The 23819-nt window shown below is 38.4% G+C and overlaps 1 protein-coding gene, 1 long non-coding RNA gene and 1 pseudogene across 4 annotated transcripts; 2 read left to right on the top strand and 1 right to left on the bottom strand.

Moving 5' to 3' along the window:
- The first annotated feature begins 578 nt into the window (after positions 1-578).
- Positions 579-5028, top strand: LOC125223220 (uncharacterized; annotated as a pseudogene). Its single transcript, XR_016135017.1, has 5 exons — positions 579-761; positions 1335-2149; positions 2185-2609; positions 3146-4483; positions 4682-5028. The product of XR_016135017.1 is annotated as an uncharacterized LOC125223220 (transcript).
- Positions 5029-16076: 11048 nt separating this feature from the next.
- On the bottom strand, positions 16077-18435 carry LOC148934068 (uncharacterized). The gene is made up of 2 exons (XM_089063651.1): positions 17534-18435; positions 16077-16949 (listed from the first exon to the last, which is right to left on the bottom strand). Exons 1-2 carry the CDS (start codon positions 18433-18435, stop codon positions 16928-16930), a joined length of 924 nt encoding a protein of 307 aa, XP_088919777.1. The 3' UTR covers positions 16077-16927.
- A 185-nt stretch (positions 18436-18620) lies between these two features.
- Positions 18621-22166, top strand: LOC148934067 (uncharacterized). 2 transcript variants are annotated; one of them, XR_016135021.1, is made up of 3 exons: positions 18621-20335; positions 20980-21634; positions 21704-22166. It is a non-coding gene; the product is annotated as an uncharacterized LOC148934067 (long non-coding RNA). The 2 variants fall into 2 exon arrangements; XR_016135019.1 differs by having other exon boundaries at positions 20980-22166.
- The last annotated feature ends 1653 nt before the right edge of the window (positions 22167-23819 follow it).

Genomic DNA, 23819 nt, shown 5'->3' with positions numbered 1-23819 from the left:
GTTTTCAGAAATTGTTGGCTGAGATGTGATGAGTGAAAATTTAGTGTTATGTACTTATGTTACTTAATTGTAAAATGTCACTGCTGAGTACTAATATTGTAAATAAGTTGATAAAGTAAAATGTAGTAAAGAATAATGGATTAAAAAAGTTAGTTGAATATGAGTTCCACTTTTTTATAATCCATCCGTTCCACATAATTTGTCTCACTTTGACCGGGTACGAGTTTTAAGAAATATAATGAAAAATGAGTTGAAAAAGTTAGTGAAATGTGAATCCTACTTTTATATATTAGTTTTATACTAACAAAATATGAGTGAGAATGAGTTCATGGAATATGAGGTCCACTACCAAAAATCGTAAAAATAAAATGAGAAAAATTATACGGGATGAACCGAAATGAAAAAGTAGGACAAATTATGTGGGACAAGGAAGTATTAATTTTATAACAGTAAAATGTGAGTGAGTTAAATTAGAATAGCAACGTGGAGGATAGAATAATAAAATACGGACTCTTATTCGAATAAATTAAAATAAAGGAGAGTGTCTAAAATCTTAAATGGGACCGATGGAGCAGTATTTTATACTCCGACCTGGTCCAAACAACAAATTATGATTTTTATAATCGGAGGAGTAACATATTCTTGATAGTATTGCATTTGAAAAACAGTTTCAAATTTTGTTTACTCAGATTTCTAAATAAGTTTGGGCGATGGATTCAATAACACCGTTGTTGGCTTCACGAATAGCATCTCGTCGATCTGTAAGCTTCTTTTGCCTCTCATTTCAATCTCAATTCGAATGCTCCCCCATTTTGCTTTTCATTCGTTCGGACAATCATTCCCATTTCGTGGAAGTGCTCGTGCGTTTCGTTATTTATGAAATATCGTTCAGTTTTTTTCGTTTAATTCCTAAGAAATTAAGTACTTGTAGCTCGGGTATTGCGAATGTTGATGGAATTTGCGTATTGGGATCTATGAAAAATGCAATCTTTGATATTTATTTGCGATTCTATTCTTATATCTGCTTTTAGGATTGAATTTCTCCCTTTTTGGTTTTGCTTTTGAAGTTTTGGTTGTAAGGGTATCGTGAAAAATGTCGTCTTTGATAATTTTATACTATATCTGTTCTTAGCTCTGCTTTTAGAAGTGTGGGTTTAGTTTGAATTTCCCCTTTTTTGTTTTGCTTTTGTAGGTTTTTGGCTGTAAGGTTATGGTGAAAATATGAAAACTCTATAGTTGGTTTTCTTTTGCTTGTCTCTTTCTAAGAGTAGGGAGCTGAAGGTTCGGTTTGAATAACAGGTTTATGCTATATTTGTTTTTCTCATTTTTTTCAGGTTTAGGCTAGTGGTGTTTCGAGTACTTGGTTTGGAGTGCTTGAAGTGTGTATTATAAATGGCTGATTCGGGTTCTGTAGATGTTATACTGGAGTTTCTGAAAAAGAATAAATATACAAAGGCAGAGGCTGCATTGCGGAGCGAATTGGGTAATAGGCCTGACTTGAATTGGCTTCTTCAAAAGCTTATGCTTGATGACAAGGAGTCGAGTGGATTAGGTAAAGAAGTAAATGGGTCTGTTTCGGGAGAAGAATATAAAAACACAAAAACTGCTAGACATGGCGTGGAAAGTCTTAATGGTTTATTTTCCTTGAGTACTGTTGACTCATCTAAGGAGCTAATTGTGAAAGAGGTAGATAGCGGAACCGGAAGAAATGAGTGGATAACAAGTAGAAAAATGCTGGCATTACTAAAAAAGCAGAGCAAGGCTGGTGATGATATTGCAGCAAGTGAGAAGAACTTTGTCTTCTCCAATGGTTTGGATGATACTGTGCTTGATTTATATTCATGGAAGTACGGTACAAGCAATGGTCCAGTCACTCCATACCAAAATGGTGGTGGCAGTGCCGGTGAGAACAATTTATTGGGATTCCAGGTTCCTGGAAAAGCAAAGATGAATTCAGCTGAGACTCTTGAAAGTGGTCAAGTTCACCACAAATCTGGTGATGATGCCAGTGTTTCAGGTGAAAAGAGAATTACTTGGCCTGGTATTAACACAGATTTGACTTCTGAGAAGAAGAGTGATAGTAAGGTAGTGGGTCAACAAAGGCTGCCAAACATCACAGGCTCAAAGGATGACCCGTTGATAATCTCTGGTCCAGAAGCGATGTATCTGGTCAACCTTCATCAGAGCTCTGGAAAGAGTGTCATGTGAAAACTGTTTTCCCATCTTCCAGTGGAGATACTTCTACAAGTTATGACAGAGCTATTGCTGTTGTTGATCAACAAAAGGGTAAAAGGAAAGCAGAACTCAATAACATTAGAGCAGCAATTAAGGGGTAAGTAGATGAGGTGGGTAGATCTCTTTTCTTTGGGAAGAATCATGGATTGAGCCCAATGAATTCGGTCCATTAGAATTTAATTTTGCACCCGCGAACCAAAGGGAAGAGTTACCACGGCTACCACCTGTGAGACTCAAGACAGAAGAAGAGCCTTTCAATATTCCCTGGGAGGAGAAATATGAACGTGATGCATCGAAGATCTTGGATGCCGACAATGCTTTTCTTATTGGGTCATTTCTGGATGTACCTATTGGCCAAGAGATCAGTGCAACATGTTTTCCCAAATACTTGTAGAATATTTTCCCACCCTGCGAGCTATGCTCATAAGTCACTATCATGCTTATATGGGTGTAAACAAGAACGTCATGGAATTTCTCAAATTGATTATATATGCTGATATGTTTTAATTGGGAATTTACTTGAGAGCACAATTTGTTTTTCTTAATCTCATTCTACATTATTTCTTCCTTTGGTCGCCTTCCTATATCTGGGTTCTAGAGTAGAGGGGAGAGCTCGAACTATCTGACATTTCTGACTCTTAGCTGTGTAGAGAAGAACACAGACTATGTGAAATATGGATGATCTTTCCTGCAGTCTCCTTCGGATTCCAATTTGTTTATTCACTCAATTTCTTTACAATGATTTCTCTTTTTATCCTTCCCATCAACAATTACATTGTTGGCGGGACATAATTTTTATAATATCAACTCTCTCTCTCTCTCTCTCTCTATCCTTCCCTAAGAAATTTATTTCTTTTGACTGCTATCTGTTTACTTATTGCATTTCTATTTGGATAATGATGATTCTTAGGAAAGAGGCTAGGAGGAGGCAATTGGTTATCTGTGAGTCAGGGTATCACCGTGGATACTTCTGACCTGGTTTCTCGTTTTGCAACTATCGGTGATGGAATGAGTGAATCCATAGACTACCCTAATGAATATTGGGACTCTGATGAATATGAAGATAGATGACGATGATGTTGGCTATATGAGACAACCCATTAAAGATGAGACCTGGTTTCTGGCTCATGAAATCGACTACCCAAGTGACAATCAGAACTGGACATGGGAGTGTTCCAGACACTCAAGAATGGAGTCAGCACAAAAATGACGAAGATGACCAGTCATTTGGCGAGGAGGATTCTTACTTCTCTGGGGAAAGGTATATCCAGTCGAAAACCGTTAATGCTATTGTGCCTGCAGATGACCATGATGGGCTGTCAGCTACTGAAATATACCAGAGAGACAGAGATAATGATATGATTAGGTAATATGATGGGCAGTTGATGGACGAGGAGGAACTCAAGTTGATGCGTTCATAACCTGTTTGGCAGGGGTTTGTGTCTCAGACAAATGAACTCATTGTGTTAGGGGATGGAAAAGCTACGAATGAACTGGGAAGGCTGCAACCAGATATCAGCATGGATGATAAGCAAACCGGTTCAGTTAGATCTATTGGTGTAGAATCAACAGTGATGCTGCTGATATTGGCAGTGAAGTACGAGAAAGTTTGGTTGGAGACAGCAGTGAAGGTGATGCAGAATACTTTCAGTATCATGATGTTGGTGTTCAAGGGTCTAGACACACAACATGACTCAGATAAGAATGCTGGTGAGAGATCTAAAAAAGTTCATAATAGATCAAAGACTCATAATACTGAGAAACATATGCTGAGTAATGACAAGAATCCGTATGCAATAGCAAAGTTAGATGGAGATTTCTCATTTCCTCCTCTTTGAGATGGACAAGTGGTGCAAAAAAGCTCAGGCAAAGCTTTGTGGTCAAACCAGTATGAGACCATTTTCGGTGATGAAGCTTATGTTCATGGCATGGAGAATGACAACATGCTTGCATCATGGAGGCCGAAAAGCAATGACTCCTCACCAACTAAGAGTTCAAGGGATGAACATGCTATTTCTGGGGAATCAGCAAATTCAAGTGCGTCATCTCTTTCTAATTATGGCTACATTGATAGGGAACTTGTAAAGAAAGAACAAGATATGAAAACAACAGGCGTAACAGAAGAGGATCCAGTGGAAGCCCTCGAAGATGAGAAAGCTGCTGCTGTTCAAGAGCAAGTGAAGCAAATCAAAGCACAAGAGGAGGAATTTGAGACCTTCGATTTGAAATTTTTCCACAGAAAAAACAGGCATGTACCTTGTCCATCTTTTTTTCATAGCATCCTGTGAATACTCCTTGTTTTTGGATTAGAAGTTTGTGATACTTCTATGGGACTGTGGTTGTAATGACTGTAAATTTTATATAACCTCCACTCTTTTTACTTTACTACTACTGTCTGTGGTATTACCATTAGAAATGGTTCCTCAATTGTTGTTTTTGTGTTTAGGTCCGGCTTTGAGGAGGAAAAGAATTTTCATGTTGTTTTGAACTCAGTCATTGCTGGTCGTTATCATGTCACCGAGTATCTTGGATCAGCTGCATTCAGCAAAGCTATTCAGGCACATGATCTACATACTGGCATGGATGTATGTGTGAAAATTATAAAGAACAACAAAGATTTTTTTGATCTACATACTGGCATGGATGTATGTGTAAATAAACATGATCCTGGTGACAAGTACCATCTTCTTCGGTTGTATGATAACTTCTATCGCTTAAGTAAGCAATTCTTCCATCTGTTTGATTGACGTAGATTGTTCAGCAGTAACTGTCAGCCCTTGGCTTGACTCTTCATGGCTAGCTTCTCATTTATGTGCATTGCTTTAGACAACCTTGTCTTAATCTTATCAACAGATTCAACACTATACATAACATGATTTAATGAAATACAATTTTTATAATTAAGCTCATCATTTATTTATGAATTATGGCAAACTACAATCAATCTCTTTTTGATACTAACTGCTGAGAGTTGATGCGAGTATTGCAAGCTTGTGATCATGATCATCAATCATAGTATGTCTGTGAGTGAAAAGGGACACATGTCTGTGTTGTTTCTCAAAATAAGGGAGGATGAACTCTTTAAGCTATCACAAGCTTCGAAGAACGCGTAGAGAAGCTGCTGATTATGAGGCCAACCTTGCAATCCTCTATGGCAGGAGCATGAACATGAGCAAGTTACAAGAAGATCTTGATGCCATTAGAAAAGAAAACGAGCTCCTTGAGCAACGCCTGCATCAACAATGATGTTGTGACATTTCTTAACAACTTTCTCTATATACATTGTACTGATGCATAATTTTTTCAAACCAACCATCAATTCAAGATAGCATTTGCAGTTTATATGGTGCAAGTTGTAAATCAATAGTGGTGTTGAAACTGCAAATATGCAGGTTGTGCTTTCTGGCTTAAAATAATAGTTTGGTAATGTCAAATAACACAAAGTTGATACTGTCTCAGTTTGCTTCACAATTTAATCGAATGCCACCGGCAACTATTTCTGGTATATACTTTGAACTCTATCACTTATAAGAGCATCCGCAGCGGTGCTCAACCCGCTGCTCGTCCGTCCGTGCCGCTGAGCACCAAGCCGTCCGTCCGCTGATGGAGCTTGTCCGTCCGTGCCAGCGGCACGGCGCTGCTCTTAGCTAAGAGCACGTCCGTGCCGCTGAGCACAATTACGTGGCAGCTTCTGATTGGCCAACGGCATAGCTGTTGGCAATTTCGGTTTTTTATTTTTATTTTTAAAAAAATTCAAAATTTATTTTAAAAAATGTTTTTAAATAAAAAAAATATTTTCCCACTTCCCAAAAAAATATATCCGTTTTCTACCCACTTTTAATTTATTTTTTTTCCCTAAAATTCACATTTTCATCTATAAATACCCCCACTCCAACACAAAAAAATTCACATTATCTATACTATCATCATCTACATTCTCTCATCTTTTTTCCTCATACTCTATCATCTAAATTCCCACCGCACTACACAATGTCCGGCTCCGGCGATCACCCCTCCGGCAATCGCGGTTGGAACCACGATTGGTTCGACTCCGATTATGTATTTTTATTTTTAGTATTTTAATTATGTAATTTGTATTTTTTAGGATTTTAATTATGTAAATTTTATTTTATAATGTATTTTTATAATGTAGAAATGTTTTTAATAATTGGAGTATTTAAATTGAATAATAGAATGGTGGGACCCTTGAGCTTGTCCTTAGCTAAGAGCACGGATGTGGGTGTTGTGCTCTTAGCTAAGGACAAGGAATAAAAGTGGGTCCGAGCCCACCTCCGTGCTCTTAGCTAAGAGCACGGATGAGGATGCTCTAATGCGTCTGAAAAACTGCATCTTGGAGAAGCTTAGGTAAATGCCAAACAACATTAAGGATTTAAGCAATTCTGATATATATTCAGAATTATCAAACCAACCCTTATTTTCAAGGGGTCAGATACAATCATACGCTCGGGTCGGGCTGGATGGGTTGGCCCGACCCACTTGACTCAATACCACTCTCACCACTCTCACTCAGAAAATTAAAAACAAAATTATCAAACCAACCCTTATTTTCAAGGGTTCAGATACAATCATACGCCCGGGTCGGGCTGGATGGGTTGGCCCGACCCACTTGACTCAATACCACTCTCACTCTCACTCTCACTCTCACTCAGAAAATTAAAAATAAAAAAAACAAAAATTAAAAACTCCGGCGCGCGCAGACGGTTAATCTGAGCTGGTGAGCGGTTATTTCAATTGTATTAGTATATCATTCCTTCAGCTTCGAATTCTGTTACTCATTTTTTCAAGATCGAATTCTGTAATTCAATTTTTCAATTTTCGATAAAAAATGGCTGTGGCTAAGGTGGAGAACTTCTGGTTACCAGCGCCGCCAGCGCCCTCGTCGGCGTTCTTGAGCGTGACGACAATCTCCGACAGGATAGCGCATTTTGCGCGCTGGTTATCGTAGCAGCGATTTGGAGTTTCTGCGTGAGCACCAGGCACAGTTGGAAGATAGCCGCGATAAACGCAGTTTTGGTAGGCTATGCTTGCTTCCAGTTCGCCTGGACATTCCGCAAGAAACGCAAAATGAAGATCTGGTTTACGGCTATTTCTGCATTTCTTTTAGTCTTTTGGCTAATGGTCTTGGCTCTTCACGTCAATCCAAATGTGTTTAGCGATGGAATCAGCGATGCCATTGACGCAATCTTAGCGGCCCCCCACGATCTTTGGGAGGGGATTCGTCACGCATGGCATGATATTACCATGGGTTCCCACGCCACCGGGACGCCGTCCCTGACTCCGACGCCGTCCCTGACTCCGACGCCGTCCCTAACTCCGACGCCGTCCCTAACTCCGACGCCGTCCCTGACTCCGACGCCGTCCCTAACTCCGACGCCGTCCCTGACTCCAACGCGGCCCCCGACTCCGACGCAGCCTCTGACCCACGGCACCCCGGAGTCCAACGCCGCCCCGGCTTCCAACGCCCCGGAGTCCACCACCGCCCCTGTTTCCACCGCCATCCCTGCTTCCAATGCCCCGGAGTCCACCACCGCCCCTTCTTCCAACGCCATCCCTGCTTCCCCTTCTTCCTACGCCACCACTGCCCCTTCTTCCAACGCCACCACTACTTCCACCACCACCACCACTATTGAGATGGTGGATATGTTGGTCTGATAAAGCTGAGAGAAGAATGTGCTATCTTGAGGATTTTTGTTAATAGATTCACTTTTGCTTTAGTGTCTATACAATTTTTACACAAATTCAATGCTGATCAATCACGATACCTTTCTTGTATAATGGGACTTCTGTATTGGCCGCAAAAGACTGAGCCATTTTTCTCATTTCCTGTATAATGGGAATTCTCTATTGGCAATATAGACTTGTTTTCAATGGTGTTGGCTTATTTTTTAATTATTTCTGGATGCAAAATGAATGTTGATTACACACTATTATCACTGTTGCTTATTTTTAATTATTCGGTATTATAGTACTCTGTTATAAACTGTATGATGATTATGATGTTAATAACATCATAGTCATCACTGGCATTCATTACTTTTGGCCGCTAAGGTGCAAGAATAAGCAATTCCTGTTCAGGTATGGTTCTTTCAAGTAGTTTGTGCACATTATTTGCTTCTATATATCATTAATTCTTCATGGTTCATTGTAGGAACATGCCAACTTCTACCATCATGGAAAGAATTTCAAGCAGATGCCTTGTCCTGTTTGGCACACGAAGAATTACAGAGTGACTGAGTGAGATTCTACTTCGATGTCCAACTGATATGCTCGTAATAATTCTTTTTGGCCTTTTGACCTGTCTTAATTACAAGCTTTAATCTGTAGGTAATCAGTGTCTGTTACCATCGACCAAATTGTGAAGCAGGAGTTTCCTGATGAAATAAACGAAGCTGGTATTTTCTTTAACTTTTTTTTAAAGTTTCTTGATAGTATGGTTGTAATAAGAATTTATGAAAGTTGAAAAAAGAAACGTTATGTACTCCCAGTAACTTTGAGAATTTGGCATATGAAATTTACTTTTGATTTTTATTATTTCATCTCTTTAATTTGATTTAATTTATCTTAGATTCCTAGCTAGTATTTGATTATGATTAAAGATATTAAGAGAACTGCAGTTTGTGATTTTTGTCTGCGGCTTTTTCAGAACTACACTCTACCAATTAACTTATTGGTTGTTAATCATTAGGTAATTAAGTCCTTAAAAAAGGTGTCTCTGAGCAAGAAAATCTGTTGCTCATATTGATTCATTCTTGATTATTGATTAATATTTTCATCTCATTGTATATTTTTTGATTTTGTTAATCAGCTCCTGTGAGAAGCTTACCAATGCAGTGGTCATTCTCAAACAAGGGCTGGTCAAGGTGGTCAAGAAGACAAGCAACCTAAGACTGGTTTCCACTAACTTGCATCATCTGGTCTGGTTAACTTATATACCAACGTTTTCAACTCTAATCTCAGCCAGTTTCCTGGCTCACAGGTTGTTTGTAGCCCCATTTTTGGATCCCTTTTGTTGCTTTATATGTTGAAGATTGAGATGACAGGTACAGTATTGTTTCTTTAATTGGTTAGTTTGTTTTGGTAAGATTGAGATGACAGGTAGTTTGTTATGGTAAGTTTTGAATTATTTGTTGTAATAGATTTGATGATCCCTTCTGTTGCTTTTCACGAACTAGAGGACAGTTATTTAACTGTATTGCTTAGTATGTTGATTGTTGTGATAAGTTTTGATTGATTGGTTTGAATCCTTTTTGTTGCTTTGCAAGAATTAAAAGACATTTATTTAACTGTATTGCTTCTTAAATTGGTTAGTTGAATGTGATAAGTGTATTGATTTGCTGTAATAGAATTTAATAGATGGATTGATAGCAATAGATTGATTTGAGTGTCTCTTTAGTGTTAGGCTGTCTCTTTAGTTGTGCAGAAAAGCAATGCTGCCGAGAAGCAAGGCGGGGTCCATTATACGATGACAACATACTCGAATCCGCATGGATGCACACAACATCCGTCGTGCACTCACCACCCCTTCACCTGCTGTGGCTCACCTATGCTGCTCCCATAGTCGGAGGCCCAATGGCCAATCCCTCTAACACCGCAGTCGTTGGGCAGAACTGATTTTAGGTCTTTATACTGTGAAAATTAGTCATTCAAAACCTCCCAAGAAAAGTGATGGTTTTAACTATGAGGCTAAAATCAACTCTTGTCGTGCAGGAGCTCACCCAAGATCTCCATCGCGCCCGCTCAGCTAACTATCTTCTTCAACAGCTCAGTCTGTGCCTACGACAACATTACTCCCGAGAAGGTACACTATATACGTGTTTTCTTTATATTGAGGCTTAGTGTGTGTCAGTCCATTTGCTGCAACTCCGTTCATCAAAATGATATTGCTATTAGCCGGAAATGCACCTTTGGTGACTCCTAAGGCGATGCCTCCTGCAGCTCCGGTTCAGATGGCCGTGCCTAGACCTTCAGCTCCCGACAGGCTAACCATAAGCCAGCCTTACGCAGTACCAACGACCCCTATTAGCGTCTCCCAGTCTGTTGGCCGGGCTGGTATTAGGACTGAGATGAGTGCTGCTAAGCCATCTGAAATCTGCAAGCTTTCTATCACCAGGTACTTCTCTTTTGCTTCTGCTTTTGTATTTTCTTACTTTTACATCCTCATAGACATTAATATCTTCTTCCTTGGTATGTTGTTTTCAGACACTGTTCTTCAGTTTCGCAGAAAATCTCTAGCCCGGTTCCTGGAGAAGTGCAAGGAGAGGTAAATTTCTAGCTCTTGTGACTTTCTTTACACATACCTCATTTGAAATGAGATTTCATTTCTTCTTCAAGCAAGGTTACCTTAATCATAATTGAAAACACCATGATTTTGGTATTCCATGATTAAGTCTACTAGTCTGATGTAACATAGAATACACACTTTCTTTGCGCATACGCTTATAATATGGAATCAGTTTGCATACGCTTTATGTGATTGTGTAAACAACATTGTGCGTGTAATGAATTGGTGAATGAGAAGAGTGGAATGGCATTGGATGAAATTTGTTACTGTACTAGAAAAGCTAAAGAGGATGTCTAAATTATGTTTCAGCATTCCAGAAGTACTAAACAAGCCGAGACATTATCTGAGATGGGAATCAGTTTGCTTCAAAATAAACAAAGAGATCATTTCCTGCCTTGCTTACAGGGCATGCTGATAGTGTTCCAGGGAAGAGAAAGTTTTTTCTCTAGTTGTCTTTGTGGTCTGACTGATAATTACGGTAGTTACCAAAAATTGAATGGGCAGTGTTTTAGGAGATGGGCTTAAATTGCAAAATGGGCAATTTTTTTAGGGCCAGGGGAGTAAGATTTAACATTTCACTGGCAGATGTGGTGATGAGGTGTCTTAAGTTGGTAATACACTCTTAAAAAGGCTGTTTGTTTGAGATTTTCAATACTCAGTCTTTTCTTTATGATGAGTTTATAAAGATGATATTACAATTATCATATAATCATTTGATTAGTAGATCAAATTTTTTACTGATTGGGCTGCTTGCATCATAATTATTTTTTTGATAAGATTTGCTTCCTGAAGATTCAAAGTATATGTCTGGCTAAGTGATATTCTTAATTTGCCTAATAAGTTTTTTCAATGTTTTCAGTCTGCAGATAGTAATGAATATTATATCATATGTCTTCCACTTTCCCAAGCTTTGTTGCCAAGGTGAGTTAATACTTCCTGTTATAGTAATATGTATATGTCTTTCAGATGCATATTAACTCAATGCAATGCTGACATGCCTATTATCTTTTTTGTTGATATGCTGCTGTAGAGATCTGTGGCTAAACTTCCTCTTATTGGTCTTGTAAGGTGGGTTCTTATATTTCAATACGTAACAAAAAACCTGTTGTTTGCTTCTCCAATATGTATTTGTTAGAAAAATACAAGTGAAATCAAATTCCTACATGCTCCATGTGCTGTGCTGTTTATACATCACATTTCAGTTCACATTTGTAAATGTGATCGCATCAAATTATGGAGTTCCGTTATTATGGGGTTTAAGATTTAGGAATTTAGGGTCTTTTGAATTTTTGCATGAATAATCCTTTTTTGCGAACCCACTAGGAACTGGTAACTGCCTTTGTATCCCACTTTACATTATTTTCGCAATCTAATATGCTCCCTTTGTAAAAGGTACAGTACATTTTTTTTTTCTACTTTGATATCTTAATGGAAAAGGATAAGTTTATTTATTCAAGTTCAAGCATAGATCTTGCTCACCCACTTTCTTTTCTCATATATGAACCTGTATATTATTCCAAGATGCATGCCACCGGTGTAACTATTTACCTTATCATTTTCTCATTACAGCAAGTGTCTCGGTTGTATCTATGTGCAGCGTGAATCAAAGTCATCAGATTTCAAAAGGGTTTCAGGTAAATCTTCTTTCACTGCACCAAGTGAATAATTTGGCTGTAGATTATAAACGAAAGGAAGTAATCTTGGGACGATGAAAACAGGAATAATAAATCTATTTTTGTGATGAAATGCTATTTTAGTTTGTCACCTTAGTGTGACTGACAAAATAAAAAGAAACCTACGTGAACCACACGAAATTCATTACCATTATAGTCAACCCTTAAGAGTAAAGCCTAATCTTATTCCTAAAGAAGATAGTTACTTCAAATCAGAAAGTTAACTAGGTATTTATGTGAACATGCGAAAATCTGGTGTGCACAGGGCATGCTTTCTGACTGTACTAGATTGGATCCAATTATTTTATACTCAAGGTGTCTTTGTTGTTTTGCAGGTGTTATCACTGAACGAGTTCAAGAAGCTTTTCAAGATAACTTTGCTCCAAAGATGCTGCTTTTCCCAGGTCATCTTTGTGATGACATTTATATCTTCTGGTTTTTGCACCCTTTCCAGACTATTATCTGTTGACTTATTTAGTCACTCTGATCCATGCCTTCAAAGAATGAGGTTGTAGTGAGAAATAAAGATACATTTTCTGAATAATCAGTTCTGCATGATTTTATGAAAATACAATGCATATCAATGGCAGTATTTTCTTCTGTGGTATACTGGCAAATGAATCAAAAGGTAGCATTGAAAATTGCTTCTTAACCTGCCATTTTAGAGTAGTTTGTAAAAGTTGCTTATCCCCTTATTGGATGGATTTACTATCTTAGATGTTCTAGGTACAAGAGAGGCTCTAGTTTGTCTAACTAGTCTTTTGTCTTTTAACAGAAGGCACTACCACAAATGGTGACTACGTGCATTTTTGGCAAAGGCTCCAGTAGTTCCTATCATTTTAAGATATCCTTACCAGAGATTTAGTCCTGCATGGGACTCAATATCTGGGGTAAGTTGTTCTATCGTGCTCTGTTAGAGTTCATTATTTAGTTCTCTTGGAGAGATTTTCATCTCTACATATGCTCTAGAATTTGCACTGGTAGAAAGTTAAATTTGTTGGTGAAATTTTCTCTGCTTAATTTGGGTTTAATTGGTTATTTTAAACTATTTTGATACTCTCAATCTGTATGGGACTTATTTTTTCTTTTGACCCCATAAAAGTGAAAACCTAACACCGATAGAAGAAATCACTAATGACCAAGGAAATACTCTTGCTTGTGTGCAGCCGTGGTCCAAATAGTCTCATTACTTTGCTCATGAAGTTTATATCTTTCACAGGTGCGTCATGTGATCCTTCTTCTATGCCAGTTTGTGAATTACATTGAAGTGAAGAAGTTACCAGTTTATCACTCCTCAGAACAAGAAAAGGAAGATCCCAAATTTTATGCTGAAAATGTGAGACAGCTGATGGCTCGAGAGGTACCTATTTTCTTAACAACAAGCTACAATTATTAAGTGTCAAAATTAGCATCAGTTTGTTGCTTTTGTGGAATCACATAAAATTCCTTTTTCTGGAGTCCAATCTGTCATTTGTCTTGCAATGACGAGTCGGGCTTCCACTATTACCTGACCAAATAACAAGATGTCTAGCAATTGACTACATTATATCATATGTTACTAGTACTTAATAGGCAGAAGCTTATAGAAACTGAATATTGAGGCCCAGTTTTTGTGAATGGAATTTCTGTTTACTACATTTATCTGAAAGGAATTTCCTGTTACTCTTATCTTGCAGGGCAATCTGATTCTTTCAGATATTGGATTAGCAGAGAAACGAGGCTATCATGCCGCTCTTAATGGTAATATAATAAGTATGCCTACTGTTTTTCATCAGAAAGAGGATTGATAAATTCATCGCCTTGCTGTGAATGTTTAGCTAGTCCATTGGTTTGCTAAAAACTAAAATTTAGGCTGCCAGATGCTTACCTGGAGTCACAATCTGTTAGAATTATGTTAAAGATCTGTAACTATTTTATACACAAAATGATGGTCCGAATGAGATGTTATAATGCTTCTTTTCATTGTGTTTTTGTCTCCATATAATTAATTCCTCATTTCATGCATGGCCTAGAAATAATAATAGCCCTAGAAGCCTCTGGTTAAAAGTGTGGCTAATCTGAATGGATCTCTTTGGTGTTCCTGCAGGTTTATTATGTGAAAGATAACCCGAGTCCGACATGTATATATTCATATAACGAATGTATTTTTTGACCCCATAAAAGTGAAAACTTAACGCTGATAGAAGAAAATCACCGGTCGTCTAAATGATCTCTAAATATTCAGCTTTGGTGGGATTTTCTCTGTGCTCTCTTTGTTCATATATTAGGCAGCATTACTTAGAAGTGATCATGGAAAGCTCGGATGGCAGTGGACATGGCCATGGGTCTATTACTTGCGAAAGTTTCGTTTATTTGATTGTAGCAACGTAAATTACACCAGTTGTGTATATAGCCGGGAAACCTCATTCTTTGATTATATCTAACAGCTTCTTCTACTAGTTTAGGTTGTCGGATTCGAAGGTTAAACTGTTATAGAATCTTAGTTTCACTCGCAGCTAACAGTCTTTCAAAGCCTCAGCAGTGTATCAAATTGGGGATTATGTTGTGATAGTTTTTGAAGTTAGAATCATGTTTTATTGTTGCATCATAATTTCACCCTTGAAAAGCAGGCAGGATATGATACATTGCTTATTCCAAATTTCTTTATGTAATGAACTCTTTTTTATTCTCTCTTGAGTTCACATTCTGATGTTGTTTGGCTATTGTTCAACGGAGGAGGAGACGACGATAGTATCGCTGCCGGAGGGTTAAATTTGTAACAAGATTCAAAAATTGAGATTTAGTATTGAATTATGCATATATTTTCTCAAGTGTAGATAGTAAAGAAGTAATAATGCAGAGGTCTAATTCTAATATGTTTGTGTTTTGGAATGTTTGGGACATGCAATAAATGTTAAGCGTGAAACAAAGTGAGATACAATGTATGGGACCATGGGTCTGATGTAACAACTCCAACATGCAACCTGAAAATAAACCATTACAGTTTTCTTGTCTTTTCCATATGTTCTCTTCTTCCTCTTATTGATTTTAAATACAAACATCACCAACAATCATATTTGTGGAAGCAACCTTAGTTGTCGACAAGGAAAATAAGCAGATCGTTCATTATAATGTGACGTTTGCGTTTCTTACACCTAATATATTACCGAATACTCCATCCGTCCACGAAAAATAGACCACATTGTGAATGACACGGGTTTTAATATAGAATTAGTAAAGTAAGAGAGTAGTGTTAGTGCAACGTGGGGTCTATATTATTAGTAGTGTTTAATTGTATTAGGTAGCAAATGTGAGGTTCTTTTTTAAACTTGGTCTATTTTTCGTGGACAACCAACAATGACAAATGTGGTCTATTTTTCGTGTACGGAAAGAGTAATATTTAGAGGAAAAAAAGAAAAGTCCTTTTATGGGCTTTTTAAAAATATGTTTAGTTCATACACCATAATGAAACTTCAAAAACCGCACAACAGAAAGAGAAGAGTTGGGATGGAGGTAGCAACTTTAGAGTGAGAGGTTGATTTATGAAGTTTCAGTATTGATCGTAGACCGACAATAAAGTATCGACCCCTCTCAAGTGATGACTGAGACATACCCGGAGAGGGTAAGAGGGGACAAGATATAATTATTTTTATAATTATTTTCCTTATTAACAAATTCCCTACCATTATCAGACCTAAGGATTTTAATAGAGGTTTGAAACTGAGTCTGAATCATAGTAAAAAAGAGAGTAAATTTTTCGAAAATCTCAGATTTATTTCTCAAAAATACACCCATGTTAATCTAGTGCAATCATCCACAAAAATAAAGAAATACTTTAAACCATGATCACCAGTAATGGGCGCAGGGCCCCACACATCAGCATGCACTAAGGAAAAAATGTCCTTAACCCGAGTATCACTAGATTTAAAGGATTGTCTATGGCTTTTGGCCTAAACACATGACTCACAAGTAATATCTTTAAACTTAGAAAAAAAAGAAAAGTCCTTTTATGGGCTTTTTAAAAATATGTTTAGTTCATACACCATAATGAAACTTCAAAAACCGCACAACAGAAAGAGAAGAGTTGGGATGGAGGTAGCAACTTTAGAGTGAGAGGTTGATTTATGAAGTTTCAGTATTGATCGTAGACCGACAATAGAGTATCGACCCCTCTCAAGTGATGACTGAGACATACCCGGAGAGGGTAAGAGGGGACAAAATATAATTATTTTTATAATTATTTTCCTTATTAACAAATTCCCTACCATTATCAGACCTAAGGATTTTAATAGAGGTTTGAAACTGAGTCTGAATCATAGTAAAAAAGAGAGTAAATTTTTCGAAAATCTCAGATTTATTTCTCAAAAATACACCCATGTTAATCTAGTGCAATCATCCACACAAATAAAGAAATACTTTAAACCATGATCACCAGTAATGGGCGCAGGGCCCCACACATCAGCATGCACTAAGGAAAAAATGTCCTTAACCCGAGTATCACTAGATTTAAAGGATTGTCTATGGCTTTTGGCCAAAACACATGACTCACAAGTAATATCTTTAAACTTAGAAAACTTAGAAAACAAAAGTTTTAAATAACCCGAAGATGGATGCCCCATTCTGCGGTGCCACAACCAAGCTTCTCTGTCAGCAGATCCGTGAGCAAGCATCGCGGTGCCACCTTGTTGAGTAATCTCATCCACATAGTAGAGGCCTTGACGCTTAGTGCCACGCCCAATTATCCTCCTCGTCCTGATATCCTGTAATACACAAAAATTTGGATGCATCAATAGAGTACAATTTAACTCTTTCGTAACATGGCTAATGGACATGAGCTTATGAGATAATTTGGGCACATAAAGGCAATTAGTGAGTTTTAAGGTGGGAGAAATCTCAATGGTCCTACTCCCACTAACAACAGTCAATTCCCCATCTGCAGTTTGTATCAAACTCTTTGAAGCCTCAGTAAATGCACAGAAATCATTTTTATCGTACGACATTGTATCTGTGGCTTCACAATCAAATATCCATCCACTCTCCTTAGGGTCATTTTTACTTTGGGCCATACATGCTATAGAAATTTTTTCTAGAGGTGCAAAACGATTTGGGCTTAAAAAGGACTTTTCATGCAATATAGGGGCAGTTTTTCGGATTTTATGAGGCTGGGGACCTATTTGCAATTTACTAGGACTATTATGCATAGAACCAATAACACAAGGACTGGCTCATAAATATTCATATCATGAGGTCTTTTACTTAACATTGGCAAAACTGAGGGGGCAATGCAGCAAATTCAACATTTTAAATTGGGGATTAGGGTCGCCACACCCCAATCCGCCGTTACCTCCGATAGAACTCCCCCTCCGTTCGGCGAATGCGGCCTCTCCGATTCGCTGGTCCGCCGCTGCCGCCACCGCCCTGCTGTTGGGTGGCGTCGCCCGCTCTCCCTCGGGCATTCACCGCCTCTCGGTTTCCGGCGGTTTCATGGAATAGGCCACCTCCTTCTCCGATTCCAACTGCGAGTCGTGCTCTCGCCTTTTGGCCTTCATCCCACCAGTCTGGGAACCCTACGAGGAGGAAGCAATTTTCCTTTGTGTGTCTCGGTTTTTGACAGTTGGAGCACCATAATTTGGATTTGTCAGGTTTGAGCCCTCCTCGGCGGTTTGGTGGTGGCGCGGCGGCTCGCGGTGGTTGGGTTTGATGTTGTGGTGTTTGATTTCGGGCTGCGAATCCCAGCCCTATCCCGCCCGGTGATGAGCCATCGTTGGTTGCGCCGGTTGGGTGATCTGAGTTTGCTGCCGGCGCATTGATCTTCAGTCGGGTAGCTTCTCGTTTCACCCATCCGTATGCGGTCTCGGCTGAGGGCAGTGGGGATTCTTTTAGAATATCTCGTCGAATCCCATCATACCGTTCATTCAATCCCGTTAGGAACTTGAACAAGCGCTTCGTTCCTATATACGTCCTGAACTGACCGACGCCTTTATCGCAACAGTCGATTGGGCATTGGTGGCATCGATCAATCTCGATCCAGAGCCCATGTAGATGGCGCCAGTAAGTCTCGAGCTCTTGTTCACCTTGGACCATTTTCCCAGCCTTCTCTTCTAGATCGTAGAGCAGGTACGGATCCGAGACGTTTTCGAACGTGACGGATAGGCTCTCCCATAGAGCCTGTGCAGTGTGGTGGTGAGCAAAATCTATGACAATTTTTGTATTGATATTGTCGAGTATCCATGAAAAAACAATCATGTTGGATTCTTCCCACTCGGTGTAGCCCTTCTCCCTGGTTCCGGTGGTCTTGGTACACCCGTGATATGTCGGTTTGCCCGTCTGCCGACAATCGCAATCTTCATTAGTTTCTTCCAAAGTGGGTAATTTGTCCCGTTGAGTCTGACTGCTAGAGTAACGTTTTTACTCATCTTTAACCTCGTATCGCCGAGGTTTGGCTTTTCTTCGTCATCTGACATTTTGTGATGCAGGCAGATTGAAGCCTTTTGGCCGAGATATTGGTGTTTTTCAGGCTATGATGAATTCGTTTCTGAGCCTTTGCTCCGATGCCATGATAAAAGGAAGAGATTTCTATTTCATTCAAAAGTGTATATTACAGTCTAGGTTACACGCCTCTTTTATAGGCTAAACAATGGCTAAACATGGTAAGGATTCTCCTCCAATTATTTTCTTAATTACACGCTAATTCCTTAATCACGAGATTCTTTCTTGATTGCTACTCCACTAATTGATTTCTTTCCAACAATTATGATTTAAATTATAAATAACTTCAATAAAAATAAAAGTGTGACGATAGTCGGGCCCTCCCATGAGATCCTCTATCTCATAATTTTGTGTCTCACAATGTCCCACAAATAATTTATCTATTTTAATAACATTTATTTTGAAATAATTTTTTTTATTGCACTATACATTATGATTAATGTTATAGTAAAAAATAATTATAATTCTAAAAAATTACACAATATTTAGGAATATTTGGGTTAAAACTAATTCTCTTTGTTGATTATTCTAAAAATGGTGTACTACAATTTTTTAAAAATTCTACTTTTTTGTAAAATATTGAAATTATTATTGAGTGAATTCCCTTATCAATGAATCATGACTTAACTAATTTTGATTGACCATCAATATCAATCCAAACATCATCACACTTTGGATGACCCTAATCCCGAGCACGATCACATCTAATCATATCGGATTCATTTTAGTCCGTTTTGTGCGGATAATTGTGGTGACATATCATTGGCTGACCAAACACACACTCCTATAAAGCATGAGCATCAGATAATAATGCAACCATTTCTTTTCTTTACGAGTAGGCCAACACCACAACCATTCATCAAGCACTACATGTGATCAATGATCAAGCCCACATATTACGCTCACTTAACAACAAAACAAAATATACAAAACCCCCCAAATCATTTCCACAAATCCAATCTTTGAATTTCTTTATTTCATCTCATAACTAACTTATGTGATTGTTTACACAGTCACTTAACGCTAATATAGAGTAAAGTACAGAACTTCCATTCCTTTCCCATCTTCATTACGTACTCAACATAAAAGCACTCTTCCGCTTAGCTCAATGTTCTAAATTCACATTTTTCCTTTGAAATCTGTATTAGTGTCTAAGTCTACTAGTCCGTTTTCATGATAGGAGACGCGCTTACTTTGTGCATACGCCTTTTATATTAACTACAGAACTTCCATTCCTTTCGCATCTCTATTCCATACTCGACATAAAGCACACTTCTGCATAGATCATTATTCAAAACCCGCGTTTTCTTTGAAATCTTTATCAGCGTCCAACTCTACTAGTCCGTTTTCATGATACGAGATGCGCTTTCTTTGTGCATATGCCTTTGAAATTTAACTGCAAAACATCCACTCCATACTGGACATAAAACGCATTCTTCTGCTTAGTTCAATGTTCATAATCTGCAATTTTCGTGTCAAATATTGCAAAATGATCATAGCAGGGTGATTAGTGCTTCACCTAATGGTGAATGTCAATCTGGGGATTACGGTGCTGCCGGAACAGGCACGAAGAGCTTGTCGGTGAAGTCTCCAGGGACTTGTCCAGTTCCAGCAACAAACTGAGAGGCTGGTTTTATTAGCAGAAGCCTCAAATAAGGTAGACAGATAATTAAGATACAATAAAAACATTTCAAGTTTCAGTTTGTGGTAAGCCTTTGTTTACTAAGAATTTGAATGTCCTTTTTTTGTTCTGTCAAACATTGTTCTAGACTTTTAGTCCATTTTTGTGTTGAACTTGTTGCAAAAATGTAGTAGCACTATATAAAGATTAATTTTTGCATCAAGAATAGAAGTATTATTATTATTATTATTATTTTACACTCCCTTGAGTCTGATAGGGGTTTTTGCCAAAATTGATTACGGAGTATTATCTTGAGTGACCCACAAACCTGAAATTACACTGATACATTATAAAAAATACAACAATACATGATTAATAACATGCATATTTTATCAAGGGAAAAAATGGTTATTCATCCATAACAATTGGCATATTAGACTACTACAACAGTTCAGGTTGAATGGTTGTTTCAGATGGGAGATTCTTCAGTTGAAGTGATCAAGAATCTCCAAGATTATAACATAGCCAATGTTGTTTGCTTTTCACTATGCATTTTAAGGATTCAAGAAACTTCATTAGGAAGTAAAATTAGCTTTATATAGAACGTTTACAGCAAAACAAATGAGGAGATCTTCAAGTTTGAACTGAAGTTCATTCATTTCCTCTCATTCTTGGAATAGAACCTGAGCAGGACGTAGAAGAAAAGGCGATACAGCTAGCACGCCCCAGGCGAGCAGTATGCTGATGGATTGTCATGAGCACTGTGCTGCCTCCTCTGGCTTGTGGATTCTCCACGACGATGGCTTGTGGATTATGTCAACACCAGTAGACACCCTTCTCTTGTCCCTTCATTCCCTATGTATGTCTGCATAATGCATTGCACTCTGCCATAAACAGTTGCGATGTGAGAGAAAGGGACAGAGACAGAAAGTGAAGGCAAAAGGCAGCAACTACTCACTGTTAAACCAAGCTGATTGACAAGCTCAACAACTCTCTTCTTCTTCTCAGCTGTGGAGATGGATGGTGGAAGCCTCAGTTCTACAGCAAACATGAATGTCTCAAAAACAGTGAGCACAGGAAAGGGCTGATCATATTGCATCACATAGGATGAGATCATCTTCATATGGCTTGCTGTCACCTGCAAAAAGAAAACACAATTAACATTGTATACAGTGTGTTTGGTGTGAAGGTATGTAAGTATCTTGAGAGGCTTACTGCTTTCCCATCTATCTTGACATGGCCTTTGAGGCGTCAAGAAACATCGACTCCCCCACCCTGCTGGGCCCCATGATCTCGCCCTTCATCGCCTGCCCAGAGATGTCGTTGAGCAGATAGGTCTCCTTGGTGATCCACACCCCATATTTTTTTTTTTTTTTTAATTTTCTTGAACACACTGTATGATAGGTTTGTGAACTCGAGGCCATGGCCGGGGACCAGCTCTCGTGTTGCCTGCCTTGCTACGTGCTTGCCCAAAGCTTCCTGCTCGAGTGCTCACACGCGTACCTTACCATTGAGAGAGAGGGAGAGAGAGAGAGAGGGCTCCTATAAATGGGAGGTGGGAAAGTGGGACGATGAAATTGAAAGAAATGGTTTATGGAAGGTTGCAAGGGTAGGCATAAGGGTGTGGCTGTCATTTCCGAAGGCCTACTTTGATGTTGCGGGAAGATGCATTCTTGATACATCATTATGCATTGTTAATGGATTTAGATTTAAAATTAGTGTGTGGGATTGAGAGATTCTTGAATTGCTTGATTTTGGAGTCACATGGGATGTTGATTTGTATGGCGAGTTGCTGAAAATATGAACTTGTTTGTGGCTGTAATAACGTAGTATTATATGAAGTATTATATGCATACATCATTTCAAAGATGCAAGATGCACACGAAGCTTACTCATTGTCTTTCAGGATGACGGCTTACTTCAATAAGGTCGGCTGGCCAGAAAAGGCACCAACGGCCGAGCAAGACAGAAAGGAGTTTATAGCATCTCTTCACAAGCGAAAGACTGAGCTGTTTATGGCGCTTATTGAGAAGAAACCGCTGCCCCTTCGACCTGGTGTTGCAAAGTAGGGATCTGGACTGCAAAAATGCATGTGAAGTAGCTGAGTTTTCGAGCATTTCAGTAGCTACCTTTTCAAGATTCGTATACTGAACTAAAAAATGGAATGAAGAAGTAAACAAAAAATTAACTAGTGATAAATTAAAAAAAAATTACTCTTGTTTAGCATATGAAAAAAGAACATGGGCCGCAGCTTCAAGATTCGAACAAAAAAAAAATTAGTCACTGTTTAGTTTATTAAAAATCACACAGAACCCGCTAGCTACAAGTTTCGAACCCCCTTACCTCTAGCTTGGAAGTCAGGGTTGTCAACCAACTGTATTATTTTTTTTATAGGAATATGATCAAATGAAAATTCTAAATATTGTACAAACTCAAAACTATGATCTGGACTATTGAAAAATGTCAACAAATCACAAAAAAAAAAAAACATCACAAGTAAAATGTCAACAGAATTTCAACGGTAGTCAATGATTGATACTGTGTTGACATTAAAATCTTGAAATTTTACACTGTGTTGATATTGTATTAAAACTGTATTGAAGCCGTGTTGAGGAGTTTTGAGTTTGTACAATATATAAGTTTGCATTTTATCACTGCCCATATATTATATATACTAAAAACGAAAAATTGTTGGGGGTTTGAACCCCATGACACCACTTAGGTCCGCCTCTAGTTGTGTTGTCATTGAAGACAGTGGGATTGGCCTTGCAGCTGCCAAAGCTGCCGGAATGAAGTGCATTGTCACAAAGAGCGGGTAACCTCGGTTCTTCTCGCGAGGTTTTGGGACTAGTAGCATTGTCTTTGGTCTAACGATTGAGAAGTTAATGCGTTTTTGTTGAAATTCCTAACTCAATTACTTCATAATTAAGAAGTGGTGATGAAGGTGCTGCATCACCACCTTATCTTGGTGGTGTAAATTTGTGAGTAATTCATGGCTAAGAAGGTAGCCACATTTGCACTACATCAGGCGGTAGTATTTTGTGGGTGGCATTTGAAGACTTCCTCATTAAGTATAAAGTGACAGCTAGGAGACGTAGCATATATGTGTAATCTAGTTTGGAAATTATCAACTTGTATTATTTAATTAATTAGTGCTAACTAGAAGGTCTCTAGTTTTAGGAATCGGTGCTTAACCGACTTTATACACCTATAAATAGAGGTGTAGTTGTTTGTTGTAAAATCAATCAAGTTAGAATTGTAAGTGAGTGAGTTGGAGAGAAAAGAGCCGTAGCTCAAGTGAGAAAGAGAGAAGAAAGCTTTGTAGTGCTGAAGCACTTTGATTGTATTTTGTAATCCTTTTGTGAGAAGCCTATAAATATTTATCCTCCATATTTCATCCTTGTTGAGTGTTCCTATATTTTGTGTGTCAAATTTCCAACAAATCTGGTATCAAAGCCACTCGATCCTACCTATGGCGGCAACGTTGAACATGGTTCAACCTCAGATTCCTAAATTGGAG

This window comes from Salvia hispanica, chromosome 1, assembly GCF_029641045.1.
Source record: "Salvia hispanica isolate PSC_SH4W2 chromosome 1, Shi_PSC_v1, whole genome shotgun sequence".
Classification (NCBI taxonomy): Eukaryota; Viridiplantae; Streptophyta; class Magnoliopsida; order Lamiales; family Lamiaceae; genus Salvia; species Salvia hispanica.
This window is presented reverse-complemented; position numbering and strand designations above follow the sequence as displayed.